Source organism: Oncorhynchus mykiss, chromosome 28 (assembly GCF_057628025.1).
Source record: "Oncorhynchus mykiss isolate SJ-2025 chromosome 28, ASM5762802v1, whole genome shotgun sequence".
NCBI lineage: Eukaryota > Metazoa > Chordata > Actinopteri > Salmoniformes > Salmonidae > Oncorhynchus > Oncorhynchus mykiss.
Window position 1 is genome coordinate 9,132,278 of NC_143049.1, and position 23,742 is coordinate 9,156,019.

General features: G+C 41.4%; 1 protein-coding gene across 8 annotated transcripts; it reads left to right on the forward strand.

Annotated features, from left to right (window-relative positions):
• The first annotated feature begins 624 nt into the window (after nucleotides 1-624).
• Nucleotides 625-23,491, forward strand: LOC110509206 (glutamate decarboxylase 1). 8 transcript variants are annotated; one of them, XM_036966550.2, is made up of 17 exons: nucleotides 625-826; nucleotides 3,038-3,182; nucleotides 5,045-5,098; nucleotides 9,324-9,476; nucleotides 9,685-9,927; nucleotides 12,238-12,328; nucleotides 19,012-19,124; nucleotides 19,401-19,516; nucleotides 19,649-19,728; nucleotides 19,822-19,876; nucleotides 20,095-20,211; nucleotides 20,292-20,356; nucleotides 20,538-20,616; nucleotides 20,709-20,858; nucleotides 21,026-21,133; nucleotides 21,287-21,379; nucleotides 21,472-23,491. In XM_036966550.2, exons 2-17 carry the CDS (start codon nucleotides 3,107-3,109, stop codon nucleotides 21,643-21,645), a joined length of 1,767 nt encoding a protein of 588 aa, XP_036822445.2. In that variant the 5' UTR covers nucleotides 625-826; nucleotides 3,038-3,106; the 3' UTR covers nucleotides 21,646-23,491. The 8 variants fall into 8 exon arrangements, with proteins under 8 accessions (XP_036822445.2, XP_090081830.1, XP_036822444.2 ...); XM_036966549.2 differs by lacking the exon at nucleotides 625-826 and adding an exon at nucleotides 1,067-1,202; XM_036966548.2 differs by lacking the exon at nucleotides 625-826 and adding an exon at nucleotides 1,301-1,506.
• Nucleotides 23,492-23,742: the final 251 nt, after the last annotated feature.

The following is a 23,742-nucleotide window of genomic DNA, read 5'->3' on the forward strand; positions in this document are numbered from 1 at the left end:
TGTTTTCTAATGATCAATTAGCCTTTTAAAAAGATAAATTTGGATTAGCTAACACAACGTGCTATTGGAACATAGGAATGATGGTAGCTGATAATGGGCCTCTGTACGCCTATGTAGATATATTGTATAGTCATATATATTGCAATTATTTTGTCACTATTTATTACTATTTATTGTCTTACCTCCCTTATCCTACCTCATTTGCACACACTATATATATATATACTTTTTCTATTGCATTATTGGTGGTATGTTTGTTTATTCCATGTGTAACTCTGTGTTGTTGTTTGTGTCGCACTGCTTTGCTTTATCTTGGCCAGGTCGCAGTTGTAAATGAGAACTTGTTGTCAACTGGCCTACCTGGTTAAATAAAGGTGAAATAAAACCTATTTTTTATTTAAAATATATAACATGAACAATGTCTACACTGTATTTCTGATCAATTTGATGTTATTTTAATGGACCAAAAAAATGAGCTTTTCTTTAAAAAAACAAGGACATTTCTAAGTGACCCCAAACTTTTGAACGGTAGTGCAATTCAATCCATTTTAGAACAAGGCTGTAACGTAACAAAATGAGGAAAAAGGGAATGGTGTCTCAATACTTTCCGAATGCAATGTCTATAAAGGTCTGTTCTGACAGGGTGAAGAGAGAACAAGTGGAAAGGAAGAGAACATCCAAAAAGAAGGGGTGCGGTGAAAGAGGAAAGAGAGAGTGAAAGCAGGGGCATTAGGCAGTGGAGTGGACTGTGGAGAGAACACTTCCCATTGGAGCCCTGCTGCTTGGGATAATGGGGTTGACAGGTCAATTCCCTAAACTTCCTCAGGTGTGTATACCATGCTAATCTTTTTCTTGTTTTACTATTCAGCCTATAGGCTAGGGGGTATAGGATATGTATTTGGACATGTTCCAAACAATATGTTGTTCAGCACAGCATAGGCAAGAGATTACATGGTTTTCACCATTTTGGAAATAAATTCCATCAACGCTGCCTGACCACAGAGATCTGTGAACGCAGTCGAGGCGCCCCCTCGTGTCTAGAGTCGTCATATCAGTCTAGCGTCGCAATCCACAAAACTAAATCTGGACAACAGCACAGAAGAAAATGAATAGGCTAGCACTTGTCCATTTCTCTGTGATAACATTTCATCGATATGCCTAGCCTTCTGAGCAAAACGGAGTCCATCCAAAGTCCATATCTGGTAGGCTACTAGTGTTGGCCAACACAATTTTGTCACATGTTTCCTTTGATTGACAGGTGCCAGTGACGCAAATAAAACCTCCGTTGTTATTTTTGGTCGTGTTGAACATCACCTAGGTTAGTAAGTAGGCTATTGAGGACTTGATTGCAATCAAACTTCCTAAGAGTGACACTTCGTGATTGGGGATCGTAATGGAGCTATGCATTTCTCATGACAATCAAAGCTGCTGAAATAAAGTATCCCACTCACAGAAAAGGCGACACGTCAGTGGTCGTGAAGAAGCTTAATTTCGTGCCAGAGGGAGGTAATGCTATGACTCACGTGTGCGTGCGTTAAAGTGGATAAATAGGCGATTCAGGCGCTCATAAATAATTAAAAAATGACACATTCTTGAGGGAAAAAAGGTCATTCGCACGCTGCTGGATTGAATTTTTCGTACTCCATTGGTATTCCGGTGTCGTTGGCTTTGGACTGTCTTGCGTCTCAGAACGTTGGGTGGATAGAGAACTGTAATTCGGTTCTTTGGTGATAGTTTCTGGACACGACAACCTGTGCACCCGCAGACGGTAAGGTAGCCTATAGTCTCATAGCGCGAGCGCTCTCACGTTTCCGAACAGCCTATATTGTAGTATTGATTTATTTTCCCATAATATAACCGTGAGTTTTTGAATGCTGCACAGCGCTCAACAACTGCTACATTGTTGCGATGCTCATTCTTATTGGAGTCGAAAAAAGGATGAGATTGGTTTAGAAAAGCATAAATATTTTTGCAAAAGACCTGTCGCTTGAATGTTCAGATTTCCATATCTCTCTCGTTCAAAAGTTTGTAATTAAGAAACAATGAACATGTTTTGAGCAATGGTAGGCTATTGTTATTTATAGTCTATATGAGTAGCACGATTCCATCATTAGCCTAACTATTCCTTATTAACAATGACATTGACTGATGCTGGCTTCGCCGTGGTTATTCAAAGATCATCATAATTAAAAATCGATATTGCTATCCATTTTCCAACGGATGTCAGTAGGCTGCCCAATCAATTATATATTTTTCTTACTAAACCAATAATTATGGACAAAATGTGTCAAATAATTCCATTGCACATCATTGTGGTAGGGTTTTTCGTTTAGCATATTCCTTATTATGAATAGGTTTGTTAAGGATGATTTGTTTGTGGATTAGACATAGGCCTGTTTATTTGCTTTATTATTGAAGGCACGAAAATCCTTTGTTTTCGTGCTCTTTGATCTAATTAAGTAGACTGAACGGTCTGGTGCTCATCGCTTAGCTCGAGCGCCCAAGACTGATGGCTCTGAGATGGGGATGATTTCGCTTTAACGACCCATAAAAACTTCACTAGGGACAGTTTTTTTTCGTTCGTGTTTATAGGCTAAGGTTAGAATAGCGTAGCCTTAAATTTCTGTCAGATTTGCCGACTTTATTTGGGTCCAGCATTGAATGCCCGCGATGTTAACGTCCGAATGCATTTCTGCATTTGACAGACGGACCCACGCGCCTGGGTAGGCCTACGTGTGTGGCGTGAGACAAATCTTCTCAAACCGATCACCACTGATTTATCTCCCTTCGATCGGCAAATGCGAGCCAAAAAAAATAAATTATTCCCGTCAAAGAGGCAGATAAAAACAACAAATGATGCATCATCCTCTTCGTATATGGCCACTGCACGGTTAATTAAAGCTCCATTTCATTGGTCAAATTCAGCTAATGTTGCCTATTTTAGGCTATGTAAATAGACAAACTTTCAAACATGAATGCGGTTATTTCTTTGTTTAATATTAGCCATCTATCTTAACACTGGGCCATTTGTTTTCAGCAACCGATTGGTTATTTTCGTTGATAATCTGATAAGAGTCCCGGAGCGCACGGGAATAACGGAGGACTGATGGCCACGTCTGAACCGACAGCCGCTGGCGGGGACCAGGACCCCAACTCCGCCAATTTACGACCTTCATCCACAAGTAGGTCTCTCTTTCTTCTCATTCTTCTCTCTCCCTCTCCCTACCTCACTCCCTCTCTGTCTGATAAAAACGAGTCTCACTCTGGCTATTTACCGTGTGGGCGACGTCGTTAATCATTCCGGTTAAAAACAGAGCTATCACAACTGCCTGCCGCTGTCTAACGGATCAGCGGCGCGCACTGAGAAACGGACCTCCTGTAATTGCCTCATAGAGCGTCGTTATGTCTTCAGCGCAGGGCATCGGGAAGGAATTATTTTTGGAATAGAAATCACAATTATTTGGAATAAGCCTATCGAATTTCCTTAGGTTATGCCTTTTTTTTATTTGGCCTATCAAATAATGTTTAAAATATTCTCGATTTTAAAATAGGCCTAATAACCTAAACACTAAATGTAGGCCTATGCTATTATTTATTGGCAAAAGATATATTCTGAATTTTAGCATTCAAATTCGTGATACATTTTTTAAAATAATTTCAATCATTTATCCCCTCTTAATTTATCCAATGTGTGGTCCTGCATCACTGAGAGCTGTTACCAGCGCAATTACGCAGGGAAATGGCTGGTAATTGCAGGCACTCCGTTGCTCGTGATTACGGCTTGCTTTCGTTTTCAATGACATTGGCGAAGTGTACGCGGAGGAGGGATGTCAATGTAATAGAGACCCGCTTCGATAATTTTACCATCGAACACTGAAAGAAGAGGCCATTTAGTAGGTATTACTGAAATCAGCCTTTTAGTCTACCCACTGACAGTTACATTTTAGTTAAGAAAAATCCCCAAACCCGCTTCTCTTTAGACCTAGGCCAAGTCATTTTTGTTTGAGAAAAATGGAAGCATAGGCCTTGTTAATCAGCCTGAAATTTCAGCCATTAAAACCATTGGCCTAATATGGAAAATTGACTTCATTTGATAGGCAATTTGACAGAGGAAGAATGTGTTTGACAGGTTTTACAGAATGCATAACCGTTTCAAAAAGCCTGTGATGTTGTTTATACTCTGCCTGTCTCTCTGCTGCTACTGTTGATTGTTGCCATTATCTCGCTGCCACGCTCTGTCTCGCATACATACCTGAGGCGGCCGGTGGTTCCTGTGTGCGAGTGTGTCTCGGGCAGCGCTTACCTTGTGCTCTGAGGGACACCTCGAGACGTTCTATCCGGGTCTTAAATCCTAGACAAATAACACCACCATAAGGCTCATATACATATAGATGTGCCTTGTTGCCGTCCCATTGCTTGACTCTGTGTGCTTGTGTTTTTTGTGTGGCTATGATGCCATTTTCCATCTGTATGTTCATGCAATATCAAAATACGTAGCCTATAGGTTGTTTCCCCTATGCTGCAGTAGTTCTCCCTATACTGCCTGGTGTGTGCGCGTGTGTGTGTGTGTGTGTGCGTGCGTGTGTGTCCAAACGGCCAGCCAGACATCACCATCTCGCGCCAATCAAAATACTGTGTTTCACCCAATTAATTTCTGCTCTCCTTCGCGAGCTAATTTCACGGGTGTTTATTTAAAACGTCCCCTTTGCAGGTTGCGTGCCAGTGTGGGCCTCTAATGGCCCATTTGGTTTGGACTGTGTGGATTCGGAACAATTCGAATGTTCAGGAATAGGTTAATAATCGCACTGATCTAAGGTCAGCGCTGCTTTGTTTCCACCCAATGGGGTTTGAGAAGGGGTGGCGTGAGCTCTAGAGGCTGCTGCTGCTTCTTCTGCATGTGAGTCTGCTTCATGCTTCTTCACTCCGTTGTGCCATACACTGCCACCATACGCTTTATAAAAACGAATCCACTGTCACCCAAATCACACTATTCATTATCCCAGAATCGAATTTTCAAACGTTCTCCCCAAACATTCTGTTTTAGACTATGACGCGTGGATGCAAGGATGCACGCGGAAACTGGGGATGAAGATCTGTGGTAAGTTTTAGACCCATGAACCATCAACAACGGCAATCTAATTTGATTCACTGCAATAGCCTACGAGAAACGTTGTCATTTGACTTTGTAGGCATATGAAGCCTCATAGGCCCATCTCCACACCCAGCATAATGATGCTATAAAATGCTAATATTAGGGCAAGGCCGTCGCTGACTGTCACTCCACATTCTCATCTCCTAAAGGTCAGTTGGCAATTAGCTTTAGGCCAAGCACGGCGCGCCGGGGTTCCCGCCCCGACCCCGCGAGGCACCCCATGTCCCTTCCTATCCATATCTCTGCAGTTGGCAAAGGATAGGATACAGGCCTACACTACAGCAAGTAACAATCCGCCTCAGAAATGTAGAAAATGCCTAAACATTGAATATTTGTCGAGATAGAGCTGTCCAATAGGTTTTTAATGCAGAATTAGCTGCTAACATGGTGTGTGCATAAACTAGGGCTATATACTAAATAATACATGTTCTAATTCCAGTTTTGTATTTTATTATCAACGCCTTATTATTTTTTTAAACATTAATTTCCTCGCCTTTCCGTTAGGAGGTGGTATGGATTTGGGTATCTTTATGCAAAACATATTTTTTTATATACCTTATAAAATGAGATGACGTCGATGAGATGACGTGGGAGGGCGTGGGTTGGTAAAATCTGGGAGGTTCCATAAAGCCTCTGTTATGTTAGCCAATCCAGCAAAAAAAAGGTGAAACGATTGAATCCAGTATTTTTCCAACAGGAATCTTAGATTACCTTTTTTTCCTGGACCCTGTATATTCAATCTTTTTTCGATTACGTCTAGGATTGGTTTGACGTCATCACACATTGAGAAAAATATATTTCCTTTAAGAAATACTTCCTACTTTCATTGATTTCTTTCCAACATGTTTTGGTGGCAGGGTTTTGATAATGTCAAGTTAACATTTCATTGCAAAAGTATGCATTGTCCTACCATTGGTTCAATCCAAAAACAAAGAAGAGGATGTCATTAGCCTAAGAATAAATGGGTTTTAGCTCGAGAGTTACGATGCAGAACTATAATTCGTACCGAGGGCCCACATAATTAGGTAACCTGCCCCGTAATGAGGACGCCCCCTGCCGGATAAAATCAACACAATTTAACCTCCCTTATAACCCTGCAAATAACCTTAATAACGAAAACATTTACCGCAATATACGAGGAAACATGTTTATTCAATAAACTGACTGATTCATTTTATAGAGGACATTGCTTAGGCCTTATGAGTAATTTTCACATTTCTGTTCATTATGCGCCAGGCCCAATAATTTACCCTCGTTTCTATAATATCCCCTTTGGGCTGATAAGGAATCGTTTTGTGCTCGGGGTTGAAATCGTTTTTTTTTTTGGGGGGGGGGGGGGGGGGACTGAAAAATCCCTCTGTGACAACAGCCATCATAAAATTGTGCCGAGTTGTTATATGTTGGCCTATGTCAGTGTTGGATTTACAGGCCGTTATAGTCGTCAGCTCCTTTCAGTAAATATACGGGTCCTGTGGATGAGAGGGAAGATTAACGAGAACCAACCAGCAGTTGTCGAGGCTGCTGGTCTTGTAAAATAATCAGTGCCAATCTGCCATTCAAGATTAGGGGAGTACATTTAAATGAAAGGATCTCTGAAGGTTTCAGAGAGCCTTGTCTGTTAGATATTGAGAGTCTTGTCTGTTTGATAATGCAAAACCTTTTAACATCCGATGTTGATATAATAATTTACTTAAAACTGTATGACGTGAAAATAGATGTTTAAATCCTTCCATAATGACATTTTCTGATGGTAGTCTGCAATAGGTTTTTCTCTAAAATCAATGGGCTATTAATACACACGGACTTTAGTAAAACATAGACTAGCCTATCCAGAGCCCGTTAAATGTATCGCATCCGTCATTAACCCCAGTCTGATTCGAATGGGTTGGCTTAAATGCGGAGACTCATTTTGGTAGAATCAATTCAGTTGTTCAAATAACTAGGTATCCCCTTTCCCTTCCATAATGTCTCCTCTACACAAACATTTTTGTCTGCGTTTAAGATTTGCTCTATCATATTTTTTTAACATTACACGAACAATTCATGTTTTATGGCGGAATATAATTGTTTCTTGTAGAATTTACTGATTTAACTCGGTGGAACTTGATGTGCACCAGATTCATTCATGTAGATATTAACTGAGGAAATTTTGCTTGGTCAAAGAGTTTGTCTTTTTAGGGGGCAGAGCTCATTAGATGAATCGTCAGCATGCTTTCCAACTGTACATTTGTACATTTACATTTAGGTCATTTGGCAGACGCTTTTAATCGAGAGCGACTTCAGTCAGTGCATTCAACTAAGGTAGATAAACATCCACATGTTAAAACTAAAAGGTTTATGTAACCGTAACTGATTATGTCATTGTAGTTAAACGGGTCTGTAGGTTAGTTCAATTGACAGGCTGCAGGCTCAGGAACTGGCAAAGAACTTCATGGTTGAGTAAGGAGCGGATGGGAGCACAAAGCTCCCTACTGACCTCTTCACTGTACCATTGTTAATTGGAAATAAAACGTTGTAATGTATTGGCGTTTTTTATTTCATTTAGTAGTTATGACAAACGCAACCAAAAAAGAGCTAGAGCTGACAACATTGATTCATAATGTGTTTCCATTAGGTGTAACTACCGTCCGAAAGAATGTGTTTCCATTTGGTGTAACTACAGTCCAAAATAATGTGTTTCCATTAGGTGTAACAATTGTCCAAAATAACCTGTTTCCATTAGGTGTAACTACTGTCCAAAATAGCCTGCTTCCAATAGGTGTAACTACTGTCTAAAACAACCTGCTTCCATTAGGTGTGACTACTGTCCAAAATAACCTGTTTCCATTAGGTTTGACAATTGTCCAAAATAACCTGTTTCAATTAGGTGTAACTACTGTCCAGAAGAATATGTTTAATTAGGTGTGACTACTGTCCAGAAGAATGTGTTTCCATTTGGTGTAACTACTGTCCAAAATAGTCTGCTTCCATTAGGTGTACCTACCATCCAAAATAACATGTTTTTGTTAGGTGTAACTACTGTCCTAAATAACCTGTTTCCATTAGGTGTAACAATTGTCCAAAATAACCTGCTTCCATTAGGTGTGACTACTGGCCAAAATAATCAGCTTCCATTACGTGTAACTACTGTCCAAAATAATGTGTTTCCATTAGGTGTAACTACTGTCTCAAATAACCTGCTTCCATTAGGTGTGACTACTGCCCAAAATAACCTGTTTCCATTAGGTGTAACTACCGTCCAAAATATCCTGATTCCATTAGGTGTAACTACTGTCCAAAAATAACCTGCTTCCATTAGGCGTGACTACTGTCCCAAATAACCTGTTTCCATTAGGTTTGACAATAGTCAAGAAATAACCTGTTTCCATTAGGTGTGCCTACTGTCCACAATAACATGTTTCCATTAGGTGTGACTACAGTCCAAAATAGCCTGCTTCCATTAAGTGTAACAACTGTCCAAAACAACCTGCTTCCATTAGGTGTGACTACTGTCAAAAAGATCCAGTTTCCATTAGGTGTACCTACTGTCCAAAATAACATGTTTCCATTAAGTGTATCTACTGTTCAAAATAACCTGTTTCCATTAGGTTTGACAATAGTCCAACATAACCTGTTTCCATTCAGTTTGACAAATGTCCAAAGTAACCTTTTTCCATTTGGAGTAAATACTGTCCAAAATAACCTGCTTCCATTAGGTGTACCTACTGTCCAAAATAGCCTGCTTCCATTAGGTGTAACAATTGTCCAACAAAACCTGGTTCCATTAGGTGTAACTACTGTCCAAAATAACCTGTTTCTGTTTGGTGTAACTACTGTCAAAAAAAAACTTTTTACAGCATGGCTGGGTTATGGGTTGATGTCACTGCAGGGTCTGGCAGGGCACCCATGCAAGCACACACACACACACTCACATACACAGACACACACAGGCAACCCTCATCCATACATTGATCCATAACCCTCCTGCTGTATGGGGATTACCACCCGGGTATATAAGCATTGTCTGAGAGAGGACACCACAAAGACCTGTGTTGCATTTGTAACTGATAACAAGGATATATAAAACTCAGGTCTTTGAATAAAAGTAATTATCAAGTTATTTATCTAGCGATGTTGGGCAGTGGTAACCAAGCGTGTTCCCCCACTCATGCTGCTCCGTGCAACACCATAGGGTTCCTGCAGAAGAATAACAGTCTAGGGGAGGAAGGCCGGCTCGCAGGCTCGCTCTCAGAACGCCAGAAGAACCTGTTCTCCTGTGTCAACAGCGACCGGGATGCGCGCTTCTGCCGCACTGAGACCGATTTCTCCAACATGTTTGCGAGAGGTAAGCGAAGTTTATTCTTGCCAGACATTCAATATAGGCCTACTCTTTTTTTTATCTTTCATTTTCTAGACATGTAGTGAACGCTGGTCTAGACCTACAATGTTGCTAGTTTGTTATAGCCATTACAGGCCCCCTTATCTATGAGGGAATCCAGTCTCTACATACATTTGTTTTCATTTTGTAAATGCTTTCCCCCTAATTCTTCTAGATTTACTCCCCGCCAAAAATGGAGAAGAGGCCACTATGCAGTTCTTATTGGAACTTGTGGACATCCTCACCAACTACGTCAGGAAGTCGTTTGACCGTTCCACCAAGGTTCTGGACTTCCACCATCCGCATCAGCTGCTTGAGGGCATGGAGGGCTTCAACCTCGAGCTCTCTGACCAGCCAGAGTCCCTTGAGCAGATCCTTGTGGACTGCAGGGACACGCTCAAGTACGGCGTGCGAACAGGTACGTACTGTACAATATAGACCACTAAACTAGCCACAACATAATTACGTGAAATATGTTACAAGTTTTAGACCAGATGTTTGCTTTTCATGCTTTTGGGACAGTTTTTGTGTGTATAACTTTTTTAAATTCTTTTTCATTTCTTATAAAAGCAGTTATCTCTCACCCAGCCAGGCAGACTAAAAGCTTTTCATTGGAAAAAGCCTTAACTTATAAAGCTAATTAAGATAGGCTGTTGTTTCTCTCCTTCGTTAATTGGAAATTAGATTAGAAACAAAAGACGGTAAATTCTGCTCTTTAAGCTACATTCCAATCCAAAACAAACAAGATTGCTGTAAAGCTTAAATGGTTAGGTTATATGAAACTAAACCAACCTATATAGTAGGACTATGGCCTATAATATTTTTTATATTGTATAGTCTATCTGGAAGTGTTTAATAATGCACTGTTTTATTGAACATATTGCATGTCATGTTTTTCACAGTAATTAGTGCATTGGGCTACAATATGTTTTTTAAATCTTTGTCACGGTCATCTGCTCGTGTTCACACCACATGAGCAAAATGGAATTCTACACAAAACCATAAGCTGTTCCCTCGATAGGCTACAACCAATCACAATGACGGGTTATTATTCCCCTGGTAATTCCGTTGACAACCTCTTCTCCGTCTCTCTTCTTATTAAACCAAGTACCGCCGGCAGGGATGCAAGCCTGCATGTGCTTTTTACAAGCCGTTAGGAAGAACAACAGTCAAGCTGTCCCTTGGGTTTTCCTTCCTACAGACCTTTAGCTTAATTCATTTATCATTTACACACACAAAGTGATGATAGCTAAGAAAAAAATGGTCTGTGTTAATTAGCCTACCTCAGTTGATTCCCATGCCTTCATTCCACGGACTCTCTGTCCACGGTGCTGCACTATGCCAACAGAGTGGGAGCAAATCCGCTTCGCCTTTCATATCTCCAATATGTCATTCAGTCAGTCCGTCTAGGGGGCTACATGACATACAGTTGAAGTTGGAAGTTTACATACACCTTAGCCAAATACATTTAAACTCAGTTTTTCACAATTCTGACATTTGGTCCTAGTAAAAATTCCCTATCTTAGGTCAGATAGGATCACCACTGTATTTTAAGAATGTGAAATGTCAGAATAATTGTAGAGAGAATGATTTATTTCAGCTTTTATTTCTTCCATCACATTCCCAGTGGGTCAGAAGTTTACGTACACTCAATTAGTATTTGGTAGCATTGCCTTCAAATTGTTTAACTTGGGTCAAACATTTCAGGTAGCCTTCCACAAGCTTTCCACAATAAGTTGGGTGAATTTTGGCCCATTCCTCTTGACAGAGCTGGTGTAACTGAGTCAGGTTTGTAGGCCTCCTTGCTCGCACACGCTTTTTCAGTTCTGCCCACACATTTTCTATAGGATTGAGGTCAGGGCTTTGTAATGGCCACTCCAATATCTTGACTTTGTTGTTCTTAAGCCATTTTGCCACAACTTTGGAAGTATGCTTGGGGTCATTGAGACCAAGCTTTAACTTCCTGACTGATGTCTTGAGATGTTGCTTCAATATATCCACAGAATTTTCCTTTCCTCATGATGCCATCTATTTTGTGAAGTGCACCAGTCCCTTCTTCAGCAAATCACCCCCACAACATGATGCTGCCATCCCCGTGTTTCACGGTTGGGATGGTGTTCTTTGGCTTGCAAGCCTCCCCCTTTTTCCTCCAAAGATAATGATGGTCATTATGACCAAACAGTTCTATTTTTGTTTCATCAGACCAGAGGACATTTCTCCAAAAAGTACAATCTTTGTCCCCATATGCAGTTGCAAACCGTAGTCTGGCTTATGTCAACTTCCGACTTCAACTGTTAATACAACAGTGGTAGCCCAGTGATGATGATTGTTGTTTGTTGAATATCTTTCAAACTTAAACTTCAAGCTTTGTGAGCATCTTTATGTGAACTCAGACAACGTGGTTGTCATGTAACCTTGTTATCAGTGGATACGTGCTTTGTGTCCCCAGTATAGTTTTTATGCACCTCCAAGGCAAACGTTTCACTGCGGCTCGGGTCACAATAGGAATACAGAGAAGAGTGAATGTGTTTGGGGTTTTTTTCGTTTTAACTTAAAGTGGTTCGTTTTAATAGCTGGAAAGAACACACACACTGTTTCAGCCCCCCAGGGTGAAGAAAACACGGTGGCAAATATTCCACTATTTTCTTTTGTTTCTTTAGGAACCTTTATTTAATCCAGGAAGTCCCTTTGAGATAGGATCTCTCATCTCTCTCTCTTTGTGTACCAGGTCATCCGCGGTTCTTCAACCAACTCTCTACTGGGCTGGACATCATTGGGCTGGCTGGGGAGTGGCTCACCTCTACAGCCAACACAAACATGTGAGACATACACTGCTGTTTTTGTGTGTGTGTATGTGTGTCTGTGTGTGTGCATGTGATGTGGACATCACAGTGCTGGCTTCCAACGTTTACTGGAAAGCCCCAGTGGGTTGTGATTGACATTTAAAGGATTTTCGCCATGTAGCAAAAAATATAATAAAATCATTATTTTTCAGGAAGTGTGGTTCCCCTCAGACCTGCTCAGTTACAGGATCGGAATCGGAAATCTTTAACCTCGGGGGTTAAACGAAGGCCAAGGCCTCTGATTGGTCAGGTCAAAGGTGTTTAAAATTAAGACCGTTGTATACAATTTTGGTTTTGATGAAAACCCATATACTGGCCAACCCCAAACTGAATCTCTGCAGTAAATTGTCAGGCTTTTTAGATTATTTTTTTTTTAGATGCCTACTGGAGAACTTATTTGTATTGCTTTTAATCTTTTTAAATTAATTTATCTTATTAACACTTTGTTCTAGCTAGCTATTTGTGTAGGTAGCTATCAAGTAAACCCAATGATGGTGGCACTGTACTAGCTGTGTATCGAACAGTAGGCCTGAATACTGTACATCTCAGATAACACACACACACACACACACACACACACACGCCCCACGGGCTGGTTATTGAACATTGATCAGAACTCAGTTTTAGTTGGTGGCCAACTCTGACAGAGGGCATGAAGCCCTGCAGAGCTAAACAACACAGGACCATGAAAGACCAAATAAATAACAAAGAGAAATGGCTACAGCATCATTACAAGAGAGAGCAAGCAGGGCAATGCCAGAGCTGCAAGAGAGACGTACACATAGAAGAGAGATCACAGACAATACATGATTATAAACTGGGTGGTTCGAGCCCTGAATGCTGATTGGCTGACAGCCATGGTATATCAGACTGTATACCACAGGTATGACGAAACGTTTATTTTTACAGCTCTGATTAAGTTGGTAGCCAGTTTATAATAGCAATAAGGCTGCTCGGGGGTTTGTGATGAATGGCAGATATACCACGGCTAAGGGTTGTGTCCAGGCACTGCGCGTTGCATCATGCATAAGAACGGCCCTTAGCCGTGGTATATTGGCCATATACCACACCTCCTCAGGCCTTATTGCTTAATTATGAACTGGGTGGTTTGAGCCCTGAATGCTGATTGGCTGACAGCCATGGTAAATATCGAGATATCTTTTATTTTACCTTTATTTAACTAGGCAGGGAGTTCAGGGGCAGTCGTGACTAAGAACAGCCCTTAGCTGTGGTATATTGGCCATATACCCCCCCCCCCCGCCACAGGATTTTGAGAGACCAGACATGTTCATTAATGGTAATAAAACAAGAACAATTCAAGATCAGAGTTTGATAGTAACAGAACAAGATTGAAAAGAAGAGATGCTTCACTTCTTTCTTAAACATTAGCTTAGGCAATCACCCTGCTTGGAAAACTCCATCTCATCTCTCGGTTGGAAACTTGGAACCATGCCGAGAGAGAGAGAGAGACTCGGAGAGCAGGGACACTAAATTGTGATACACACTGCACACTGCACGCTACACACACACACACACTCACACAGACACACACACACACACACACACACACACACACACACACATTTACACACACCAGTTCAGCCTGGCCCAGATTCAGGAGATAGTGTTAACGCCCCATTGACTGCAGGCTCATTGTGAGCTGGTCTTAGCAGATAGCCCAGCTGGGCCCCACACACAATGGCCGCCCGGCGGCACTGAAAACCCTGTCACACTCAGCGACTGACTGCCCTGGCTCCCTGTGGAGGACTCATTCTGGCTCTATTGTCCCTGTAGATAAAGACTGATTTTCCTTTGCACTTGCACACACAGACACACACACTCACACACACGTGCACACAACTGACACAATGGTGCTCAGAGTCACTTAGGAGGTCTGGGTTGGGGATAATATGAGGGCATTTAGGGGCTGTCCCATAGGACAGGCAGGTGACTGAAGGGTAATTTTCACCCTGAAAAGACCAATGATTGGCTGTGATTGTGATAATGATCGCCATTATAGATATTATTGCCCGAGATGAGGAAAAAGTATTATCCTTTGTGCTCAGCCGAAATCGGCAGATTTGTCAAAATATTCTGTCTTCCTTATATAAGATTATGCTCTGCTTGTAAGGCAAATAGGATGTTCTAACAGTGACATTTTGTAACATGGTTACAACATTTAGTTTGTGATTTTCTGAGTCATTGAACCCTTTAGTATATATATATATATATATATATACACACACACACACACAACACACACACACACACACACACACACACACACACACACACACACACTACCAGTCAAAAGTTTGTACACACCTACTCATTCCAGGATTTTACTTTATTTTACTATGTCCTACATTGTAGAGTAATAGTGAAGACTTCACAACTATGAAATAACACATATGGATTATTTTAGTAACCAAAAACAAGAAATTTGAGATTCTTCAAAGTAGCCTGGCATTCTCTCAACCAGCTTAATGAGGTAGTCACCTAGAATTAATTTAAATGAACAGGTGTGCCTTGTTAAAAGTTAATTTGTGGAACGTCTTTCCTTCTTAATGCGTTTGAGCCAATCAGTTGTGTTGTGACAAGGTAGGGGTGGTATACAGAAGATAGCCCTATTTGGTAATCAGCTCAAATAAGCAAAGAGAAACCACAGTCCATCATTACTTTAAGACACGAAGGTCAGTCAAATTTCAAGAACTTTGAAAGTTTCTTCAAGTGCAGTCGCAAAACCATCCGGCGCTGTAATGAGACTGGCTCTCATGAGGACTGCCACAGGAAAGGAAGACCCAGAGTTACCTCTGCTGCAGAGGAAAAGTTAATTTGAGTTAATTGCCCCTCAGATTGCAGCCCAAATGCTTCACTGTGTTCAATTAACAGACACATCTCAACATCAACTGTGCATATGAGACTGCGTGAATAAGCCCTTCATGGTTGAATTGCCGAAAAGAAACCCCTACTAAAGGACAGCAATAATAAGGAGACTTGCTTGGCCAAGAAACACGAGCAATGGACATCAGACCGGTGGATATCTGTCCTTTGGTCTGATGAGGCCATATTGGAGATTTTTGGTTTGCACTGTGAAGCATGGAGGAGGAGGTGTGATGGTGTGGGGTGCTTGCTGGTGACTCTGTTGTGATTTATTTAGAATTCAAGAATTCAACACTTTTTTGGTTACTACATGATTCCATATGTGTTATTTCATAGTTTTGATGTCTTCACTATTATTATACAATGCAGAAAATAGTGAAAATAAAGAAAAGCCCTTGAATGATAAGGTTTGTCCAAACTTTTGACTGGTACTGTATATGTATTTATATATATTGCCTGCTAATATTGTACAATCTGTGTGTCGCTTCATTGTCCTGCTCTATTCATTGTTTGAATTGAAGACCAGATTGATCTCAGTTTGTCAGTCAGATTTGCCAATCATAATTTTTTTTTTAAAAAGCCCCGGTCCTATGATTTCTTAATGTCTGTCTGCCTGTCTGCCTGTCTGTCTGTCTGTCTGTCTGTCTGTCTGTCTGTCTGTCTGTCTGTCTGTCTGTCTGTCTGTCTGTCTGTCTGTCTGTCTGTCTGTCTGTCTGTCTGTCTGTCTGTCTGTCTGTCTGTCTGTCTGTCTGTCTGTCTGTCTGTCTGTCTGTCTGTCTGTCTGTCTGCCTGTCTGTCTGCCTGTCTGCCTGTCTGTCTGTCTGTCTGTCTGTCTGTCTGTCTGTCTGTCTGTCTGTCTGTCTGGTGTGTAATTAGGGCCCATCAGTCATAATCTGTGCTGGCGTATTGACTGGTACCTAATGTTCTAATCAAACTCTCCCCAGGATGGCTGTTACAGCCAGAATAAATGCACATTAATTATAGGGCTGCTGCCTAGATTTATCTCTCTCGCTCTCTCTCTCTCTCCCTCTCTGTTCTCTCGCTCTCCTTCTCATTTCCTCTCCCTTTACTTTTCTCACCCTCCTTCCTCCTTCTTCTTGGGGCGGCAGGTAGCCTAGTGGTTAGAGCGTTGGGCCAGTAACTGAAAGGTTGCTAGATTGAATCCCTGAGCTGACAGGGTAAAAATCTGTCGTTCTGCCCCTGAACAAGGCAGTTAACCTATTGTTCCTAGGCCGTCATTGTAAATAAGAATTTGTTCTTAACTGGCTTGCCTAGTAAAATAAAGGTTTTCTTAAAAAAAAAGCTATCTTCCCCCTACTATCCTCTTTGCCACAAATGTCTCCCATTCCCCTTGAGGTCATGTCTTATTCCCCTTCCCCTCTCTCTTCCTCCCCTCTTCTGTGTGTATTTGTGTGTCTGTCAGTGCGGCTCCCCTGTCCCCAGATGATGAGGGGAGGTCTGGGAAGGGTAGAAGGGGGGTTGTGTGTGTGTTGTGTAACTGGCCTTGTTACACAGTAGTGGTGCTTTCCCAATGAGATTTACCCCCAAAACTAGTGTGCAGCTAATGTTATCGTGTTTCCATCAGGAGTGTGACACTAAAGACTTGTGACGAGCAGAATCAACAGCCTTTGCATCATTCGAGACTTTTGCTTTTGTGAGAAGGTGTCAAAGTTCACAGTTAGCCATTGTTATGTAAATGTTAGCTGAAATATACCCCGGGCCTTGCCTTGGCTCCAATTTAGTCTGCCAGAGCTATGGCAGAGTGAAACACGGGTGCCGGCACTCGTAAGTGGAAACAGAAAAGTCTGAGCCTTTTGGGTAGAATTCTGGGGTAAATTGTAATTGGAAATGCTCCATAGGTGGAGGAGTGAGGGAGGCGGGGAAGGAAGGGGAAGGATGTGGGGAGGTCAGGCATCAGAAGTGCATAGCCTTAGGGCCACAAAATTCACACAACCCAACCCAGAGTCGCTTACAAATGTCATAGATCATTTCAGTCAACCAGAGATGTTGCCCTCTCTTTCTGAAATGACAAATCACAACATCTCAGCCAGGGTGGGGCTCAATTTAGAATGTTTGAATTGACTCCCATTAAGCTCATTGAAATTAGAATTGAATTGGCCACTCCCGACAGGATGTAGAATTTTAATTTGAATAACAGGAAGTATAATTCAATTCAGTGCATTTCAAATCAATTCCACTCAGTCATAGAACATGAGAGTTTCATTGAATCTTAAAGGTCACACTTCCAGATACCAAAGAATATATCACTTTCCTCTGGAAACAAAGCTCATATACCTTTTAACCTTACTGGTTAGAATAGACTATTCTTTTTCCACCAACCATTTCATTTGTTTTCTTCTTTTTGAAGGCTTCAGGGTCAACTTGAGGGTTAAACTAATGCATTCTGGGAAATGTTGTATTTTCCCCATATTGAAAAATGTAAGTGATGAATTAAATATAATAACTTAGTATATTCGTTATCACAGGAGGTTGGTGGCACCTTAATTGGGGAGGTCAGACTTGTGATTATCGCTGGAGCGGATTTGGTGAAATGGTATCAAATACATCCAATACATGGTTTCCATGTGTTTGATGCCATTCCAGTAGCTCCGTTCCAGACATTATTATGAGCCGTCCTCCCCTCAGCAGCCTCCACTGATTCGCATACAGGTTTTGTCTTCCTTGACCATCCATTTCAAGATTCATTTCAATTTTTTTCAACAATATTCTATATGCATGTATATAACAACCTGTTTGATGTTTTATGTACAATATGTATATTTGTATTGCCTACACCTAATGTGGAATAGAAGAGGCATTTGAATTTCATTGAGTTTCACTGAATTCAATTATTTTTTCCATTGATTCAAATTTGAATTGTGATTCTGAATCCTGTTTACTACTTCAATTCAAATGTAATTCAAATTCAAGAATTGAATTGGAATTTATGAGGCATTCTCGATTCAATTGTGAAATGAGCCAAACCCTGATCTCAATATTCAATAGAGATTGAAACAAAAGCCTCGTCTCCTCTCTCCCTCTGTCTCTGTCTCTACATCTGCATCTTGTCTTCCCTTTTCTCTCCATTCCATTGGTTCCACACCTGTGCTCCCCTTCTCTCTCCTTCACTCTCTCCTTCATTCTCTTTTTCTCTTCCTCCACTCTGAAGCAGGAAATAGATTTGGGGCTAAAGCCTTCTTATCTCTCCCCAACACAAGCCCCCCCCCCCCCCCCTCCCACACACACACACACACACACACCCACCCACACACACACACCCTTCAGCCAGTCACATCAAAAGCCCCTGTTGTGATTGACAGAATTGACAGATAACCATCAGAGCTTTGTGTGCTTTAATTAAACGCTGACTGATACTTTAAAAGGATTTGAATATGAATGTCTGCTCCCTGTCTCATATCAGGCGAATTTTAATTAGTTCAACTCTGTCAGCAAAATTTGCTTGTGTGCGTAAATGTGTGTGTGTGTGTGTGTGTGTGTGTGTGTGTGGCTAATTTAATGGAACTTTAAGTCCATAGGGTTGTCTTGCAGTTCTAGCAGTAGCTCTGGGTCCTCAGCTCAGTTTAGCCATGCAAAAATAACATCCTTAAATATGTTTAACTTGTTCACCGGAAGTAGTCTGAGCTGGAACGTAGGAAAAGGGTCAAAGGTCTATGTGACCTAAATATTTTAAGTGAAATGTTGCAATAAATATTGTTTTGAGTGAATCGATAGTTGTATGAATTGATTGATTCATGTATTATTATATTGACCGCCAGGTTCACCTATGAGATCGCTCCAGTGTTTGTCCTGATGGAGCAGCTGACGCTGAAGAAGATGAGAGAGATTATTGGCTGGCCCTCAGGAGAGGGGGACGGAATATTCTCACCAGGTATGTAGAATATGGAGTGTATGTGTGTGTGTGTGTGTGTGTGTGCAGGCATACAGTATGTGAGTACGTTATGTGTGTTACTGCATGTCCAATACTGTTTGATATATTTTCAATATAGAAGTGATCATGTACAACAGGACTGGATACATTTTATTGTCCTGTCATGTGGAAATGTATCATTGGATTGTGCCAAAATCAGGTGGTCATGTCTGCCTGTATTGGACTAGCTGCTGTCCATGGTCCTGTTCTGACCGGTCATTCTCTCTCTGTCCACAGGGGGTGCCATCTCTAACATGTACAGTGTGATGATCGCTCGCTACAAGTACTTCCCTGAGGTCAAGACCAAGGGCATGTCTGCCGCTCCCCGTCTGGTGCTTTTCACATCAGAACATGTATGTCACACGCACACACGCACACACGCACACACACATGCACACTCACAAGCAAAAACACACTCTGAAGAAATCCTCAATAGTGTCGGTTTTAAATTGTTTAAGTTCCTGTATTTTCCTGAAATCCCACAGAGCCACTACTCTATCAAGAAGGCAGGGGCAGCTCTGGGCTTTGGCTCAGAGAACGTGGTCCTGCTGAGCACAGATGAGAGGTACGCTACAGCTACACACAAAGGTTGCACCTGACCCACTGTAGATATACATTAAGATAGATCAGCTGATTCTCTGTTCCTGTTCTTTCTCAGGGGGAGAGTTATTCCTGCTGATCTAGAAGCTAAGATCCTCGATGTCAAGCAGAAGGTGATTCTCTCTCTCCTTCCCTCTGTCTCTGTATATCTCTCTCTCCCTGTCTGTCTCTCTCTCTGTCGTTTCCTCTGTCTCTCTATCTCTTTTTGTCTCTGTCTGTATGTCCGTCTCTCTCTCTCTCTCTCTCTCTCTCTCTCTCTCTCTTTCTCTCTCTGTTTCTTACATGAAGGGTTATGTCACTTTGTGACTCCTGTGACATTGTGTTCCTCCAGGGTTATCATCCACTGTTTGTGAACGCTACAGCTGGTTCCACTGTTTACGGAGCATTTGACCCCATCAATGAGATTGCTGACATCTGCGAGAAATACAACATGTGGTTGCACGTAGACGTGAGTACAGTGTGTTTGTGTGTTTGGGGACAATATTGTTTTTTCCTAATGTTCTATTGGTGCGTGTGTTCTTTCTCCAGGGTGCATGGGGAGGTGGTCTCCTGATGTCCAGGAAGCATCGCCATAAGTTCAGCGGTGTTGAGAGGTACTGACACACACACACACAAACACACACACACACACACACACACACACACACACACACACACACACACACACACACACACACACACACACACACACACACACACAAACACACAAACACACACACACACATTCCTTAATTCACACTACAAACACGGTAACGACTGCTGTTCCTCTTTTAGGGCTAACTCTGTCACGTGGAATCCTCACAAGATGATGGGAGTGCCTCTACAGTGCTCCGCCATCCTGGTCAGAGAGAAGGTGAGGACAAACACACACGCGCACACACACACACACACACACACAGAGAGACACTCTCGCTCTCTATATAACCCTGTTCTTTCTCTCTGTAGGGTATTCTGGCGGGCTGTAACTCGATGTGCGCAGGGTACCTGTTCCAGCCTGATAAACAGTATGATGTCAGCTATGACACGGGAGACAAAGCCATCCAGTGTGGGCGCCACGTTGACATCTTTAAGTTCTGGCTCATGTGGAAGGCCAAGGTGAGTCAATGTTACATGAATCTAGTATTTGGTCATATCCAGGCTTCTAATTACATATAGACCCCAATGGGGTTTCAACACTTATAGGAATGCCCTGCTGTCCCCAGCCAGCACCTCTGTATTTTCAGCTCTTATTAATCATTGTAATATTTATATTTTTTCCGCAGGGCACCATAGGATTTGAGCAGCACATTGACAAGTGTCTGGACCTGTCTCAGTACCTCTACGACAAGATCAGGAACAGAGAGGGATACGAGATGGTGTTCGATGGAGTGGTAAGCAACTGACCTAGTTTTTCCTTTCCTCCCTCAGTCATCCCCCCCTTCCTTCCACAGCCGCAGGAAGTAGGGGTGTTGAAAAAATTATAGTAATAAAACAAATCCTTAATTAAGGTCAAAATATTCTAAATGTGTGTCTTCTCTCCGTAGCCCCAGCACACCAATGTATGTTTCTGGTACATTCCACCCAGCCTGAGAGGCATGGAACACAACAGCAAAGAGTATCGAGAGAAACTTCACAAGGTAATTGTTGTACCGTCTTCTATCTTTTCAAATGTTCCAGACACGTTATTCCAGTATTCTAAAATATGTTATATTCCCCTCCCATCCTCCAGGTGGCGCCCAATATCAAAGCAATGATGATGGAGTCTGGTACGACCATGGTGGGCTACCAGCCTCAGGGCCAGAAGGTCAACTTCTTCCGCATGGTCATCTCCAACCCTGCAGCCCTCCAGTCAGACATCGACTTCCTTATTGACGAGATCGAGAGGCTGGGGCGTGACCTGTAGATAGCACCAACACAGTAGCCGGAGGCCGGAACTGCAGTTTTCAATATTTTACCTGTGACCACACTAATCGGGCTCTGAGAGAATTTTGGAGCTGTTCTTGATTTGTCCTAAACAATTCTCTCTGAAGGTAGGATGTGTAAACCACAGCTTTTATGGCATGATGGGTACACACTCCAATACTAAAGTTTGACTAATATTTGTATGTGTGTGTTTGTAGTAGAGTACTGTGTTGTATGTGTGTTCAAGTCCGTAAAGCAGTTATTTGTCTGTGTTGCACAGTAGATTAGGTATATTAAATGATGTAAGGTAAGGTAACACAGGGAAACCCTCTACATTGGTGTGTGTGTGTATGCGTGTGTGTGTGAAAACAAAGAAATGCCTGAGAGCACATATAGAATACAATATACTATGATATATGAATATTATGATATACACGATGCATCACTTGCACTCAGCATATATATAATTCTAGAGACAGATGCACCAACCCTTTCTCCTAGCGTTAAACCTTGACCTCCAGTGTGTGTTTCGTGGAGAAGGTGTGTGTGTGTAACAGTGTATGTACCCCATGCTGTAACCTAATGCTGTATTGACCTTTGAACTATGACCTTAGTGTTGACTATTGGCTGAAAATGCCCCTAGTTACTGATCAAGTGTCAGTAATATGTTTTTCTCCCTAATGGTTAATATTATTAATTTTAGGTATTGGGGAGGGTAAGCTGATCCTGGATCTGTGTCTAAAGGCAAATTCTACTTGCAGAGTGTAAAACACTGGCTCCTGGCCTGTGTGGAACAAGCAAACAGTATGTCATTTTTGAAGATGTTTAAATACTAATATGATAACTATAAATATATATAAAGTTAAAATATGAATTATTTATGACATTACCAGTGTTTCAAAAGTCAAGTATTTTCCTCCATTTGTAAATGTATATTTTATGTATATTCTATAGCCTCTATGTAATCTGTATGTTTTGATGAATAATGCTATTAGTCAATGATATGTTAATATATTATAGTGAATATGTGAGCCAAAGAAAGTGAATCGGGAACATACAGCAATCCACAGCCCTTTAGATAGCAGAAATACACTAAATCACATGTAAGATATCCTAAAATATGTGACTTAATTGCCCTGATCCCCAGTGCAATCGGCATAGTGTGTATCTGTGATTGTGTCGCTCTGACTGAATGTTGTGCAGTGATCCGATTGACTGTATGATACTTAATTATTATAAGATTATAAGGAGATTATACATCTATTCATTTGCCAAGAGCCATATATATATATATATATATATATATATGGTACCGTCATTTGAGAAGCAGCCTTACCGGCTTTTTGATGTCAACTCTGGCGTTAACTTGTCAGTCCTTCGTCTAGCAAGAAGCACAAGGCTATCGAGAGGGGAATGTACTCTTCAAAGACGGATGAGAGAAAGAGGATTGTTCCTGTCTGACAGAAATATTATTAGAAAAATGTAATATACTTGCTTATGTATGTATTATTGTATTATGTTACATACATACCCTCAGTGTTTTGGGAACTCATTGGAAAATCTAAGAGTTTCAGTTAGTGTCTTTGCACAGTAATATCCTTCTTTATTTCTTCCATTTTAAATGGATGTGCATTGCAGTATTTTAAGAATGATGTGATTTATAGAAATATAATTAATTTATTGATGGTATGTAGGGACCAGCTAAGTAAACTGCACAGTGATCTAAACCATGTGACCAATCTTAATGTGTATGAAGCCGTAGTGGGAGAATTGTCTTTAGGAAGGTACCGTAGGCACTTTAACTCACAATCATGCAATGTGCAGCTACAATAAAGTCTATTAAGAAACAGAGTGGGTCTTATTGTTTCAACTGTTTCTGGTAGGATAGGAGTGTGAAGACAGTACCTGTCGGATAGGAGTGTGTAGAAGACTGTACCTGTCAGATAGGAGTGTGAAGACAATACCTCTCTCATAGGAGTGTGTAGACATTTGCACCATTCCACGGGTTTTCGCTCCTGCCTTGTACCTGATTGATGAATTAAGGTCACTGATGAGTAAGGAACTCCCCTCGTCTGGTTGTCTAGGTCTTAATTGAAAG